Genomic DNA, 2135 nt, shown 5'->3' on the forward strand with positions numbered 1-2135 from the left:
TCAATGCAGGCCGAGCGCTGATACCTTAGAACGTCGAGTTGACGGACCAGCGATCGCATTGAATACATACCGTAATACTAGTACTCCTTTGTCATGTTGCGATTTCCTGTGTGCATGCGCAGCGGAAGCCAGCAAATGTGTGCTATCTTTCTATCAATGGGGACCCACGACCTTCGAGGCCTAGTACCTCGACGAAACGTGCGGCAATCCTCCAGGGTCGGTGTGACCACCTAAGCAACTCCTCGATCCTGGCGTCCCAGTCGCCGAGGTTGCTCAGCTTCCACGACAGCAGCGATAGATGCTTCACCATCCGCGAAGGATACGTTCGGGGCCCACAGCTAAGACCGCACTGTGTCGACTTGATGATAGCATGGTATACACGAAACGGTATCTCGTGAATAGACTGCTGTAGATAGTTCCAAATGTACGGCAATCATGATGACGCGCTCATGAATATACGCTCCATCCGGGCGGCGCGAGGTTGCGGACCGCCTCCTCACTCCAGCCCGATCGGTCCCTGTGAAGAACTAGGCGTGAATAATAACTACTAGTATGTACCGCTGATGAGAACGGCGTGGGGATCGTGTCGAGTGAGCTTGTTGTGTGTCATATGCGAAATTGACGAATTGTGGGCAGGATTGAGTATAAAAGAAGTATGTCTAGTCTTTTCACAGGATTGTTCGCAAAAATTCGATACAAACGTTGCTACACGCCTTGAAGTGGATTGGTCGAGATTTACCAACTCCCACGTGTGTGTTGAAATATGCTGACGGCGCTTTTGCGGACTGGACGTCGGCGTGCCTTTGGGACGACGACGACGATTGAGAAGACGCCACTTGGTACTGTCACGAGCTACTACGACAGCCAATCTGGCCAGCACGTCCGCTACTCGGATGCTATCCAGGTCCACGGTCTCCAGCTTCCAGCCCCAGGCGTCAAGGGCCTTGCCTCCGTTACGTTGACGACGCCGATTGACGTGCCAGCCGCCGTCGCCACGCACATGTACCTCACCTCAAACGTTGCGCCCCACGCGCTCGCACTTGGAGTCTCATGCGCGGCCTCACGTCGCGAGTGGGACGATGCCATTGCCATCGCCGCCGCTGTGACGTCTCTAGCCCGACCCGTCAAAGTCACGCTGCTCGACCCATTTGCTGGCAACCCGTACGATGTGCAGCTCTTGGGCTCGCTTCTTGCGGACGCCGGTGTGACTGTGCTGACGCTGAACACCGGAAGTGAAAACGACTCGGACTTGTTGGAAGAAGTCTTTGAAGCTCTCACGTGGAGTGACGTCGTGGGACTGCCCATGAAGCAACGCATCGGCTTGCGCTCTCTCGACTCGGATCTTGTCTCATTCGCCGCTGGCAGCCTCGCGATCAAACACTATGATGTGTGCTTTGACGGAGCTGACGCAATGACACCCGCAGGCTTGACGGACGTTCTTGCCGACGCTGGTCTTCCCCATTCTCTACAGCTTTAATATCGACAGAACTCCGGATACTGATACGTATGACTGTGCATTATTGTATCCATGAAGTTTGTTCATGCGCTCGAGAAGACAGCATCGTGGTCTTTTGCGCGCGTCGGATGCATTGGCGTGTCGAGTTTCATGCTCGGGCGCAAACTCATCGTTGTCGTAGGCTCCATAAGACCTTCGATCTCAGCAATCGCAGAGCGCGTACTCGCCGTCTCCGTCAGCTCTTCCTCTTTGCCTTCTTCGGTGGTCGACGCGCGGCGACGGCGCATCGGAGTGTTGGACTCCACGGACGCCGGTTCGTACCGCGTCCGGCGCGAGCGCACGACCTTGACAAGCACCAACACGAGGACGACGACGACGAGCGCCGCAACACTGCCGACCACCGCGCGCGCCGGCGTATCGAGCGACTGGAGGTACTGCACCGGGTCCGAGAGTGCCGACGTTGACGCATTGTGGGCGACGTGCTCGACGGCTTGGGCCGCGAACGCGTTCTTCTCCGTCGGCGTCTGGCACACGGTGTTGCCGTTCACGACGCCAATCCAGTTGAAAAGGAGGTTGTCGGGCTTCGTGGCCGCACATGGAGAGCGTAAAGACGCCCGGCGGCGCCTCCTCGAAATGCAGCACGTACTTGCCCGCGGCTTGGCTCTCGGATGCCAAATCG

General features: G+C 57.0%; 2 protein-coding genes across 2 annotated transcripts; one reads left to right on the forward strand and one right to left on the reverse strand.

Annotated features, from left to right (window-relative positions):
* Nucleotides 1-748: 748 nt before the first annotated feature.
* On the forward strand, nt 749-1517 carry SPRG_17120 (hypothetical protein). The gene has a single exon (XM_012356505.1). The coding sequence runs from the start codon at nt 764-766 to the stop codon at nt 1475-1477; it is 714 nt and encodes a 237-aa protein (XP_012211895.1). The 5' UTR covers nt 749-763; the 3' UTR covers nt 1478-1517.
* Nucleotides 1518-1539: 22 nt separating this feature from the next.
* Nucleotides 1540-2119, reverse strand: SPRG_17121 (hypothetical protein; the record flags this gene model as incomplete). Its single annotated transcript, XM_012356506.1, has 2 exons — nt 1540-2037; nt 2069-2119. Coding segments are annotated over 2 exons (549 nt in total), but the record flags the coding sequence as incomplete, so codon positions are not given.
* Between the last annotated feature and the right edge of the window lie 16 nt (nt 2120-2135).

This window comes from Saprolegnia parasitica (assembly GCF_000151545.1).
Source record: "Saprolegnia parasitica CBS 223.65 unplaced genomic scaffold supercont2.488, whole genome shotgun sequence".
Lineage (NCBI taxonomy): Eukaryota > Oomycota > Saprolegniomycetes > Saprolegniales > Saprolegniaceae > Saprolegnia > Saprolegnia parasitica.

Coding starts and splice junctions, on each gene's coding strand:
- SPRG_17120 (XM_012356505.1), top strand. CDS start 764: ATGCTGACGGCGCTTTTGCGGACTGGACGTCGGCGTGCCTTTGGGACG.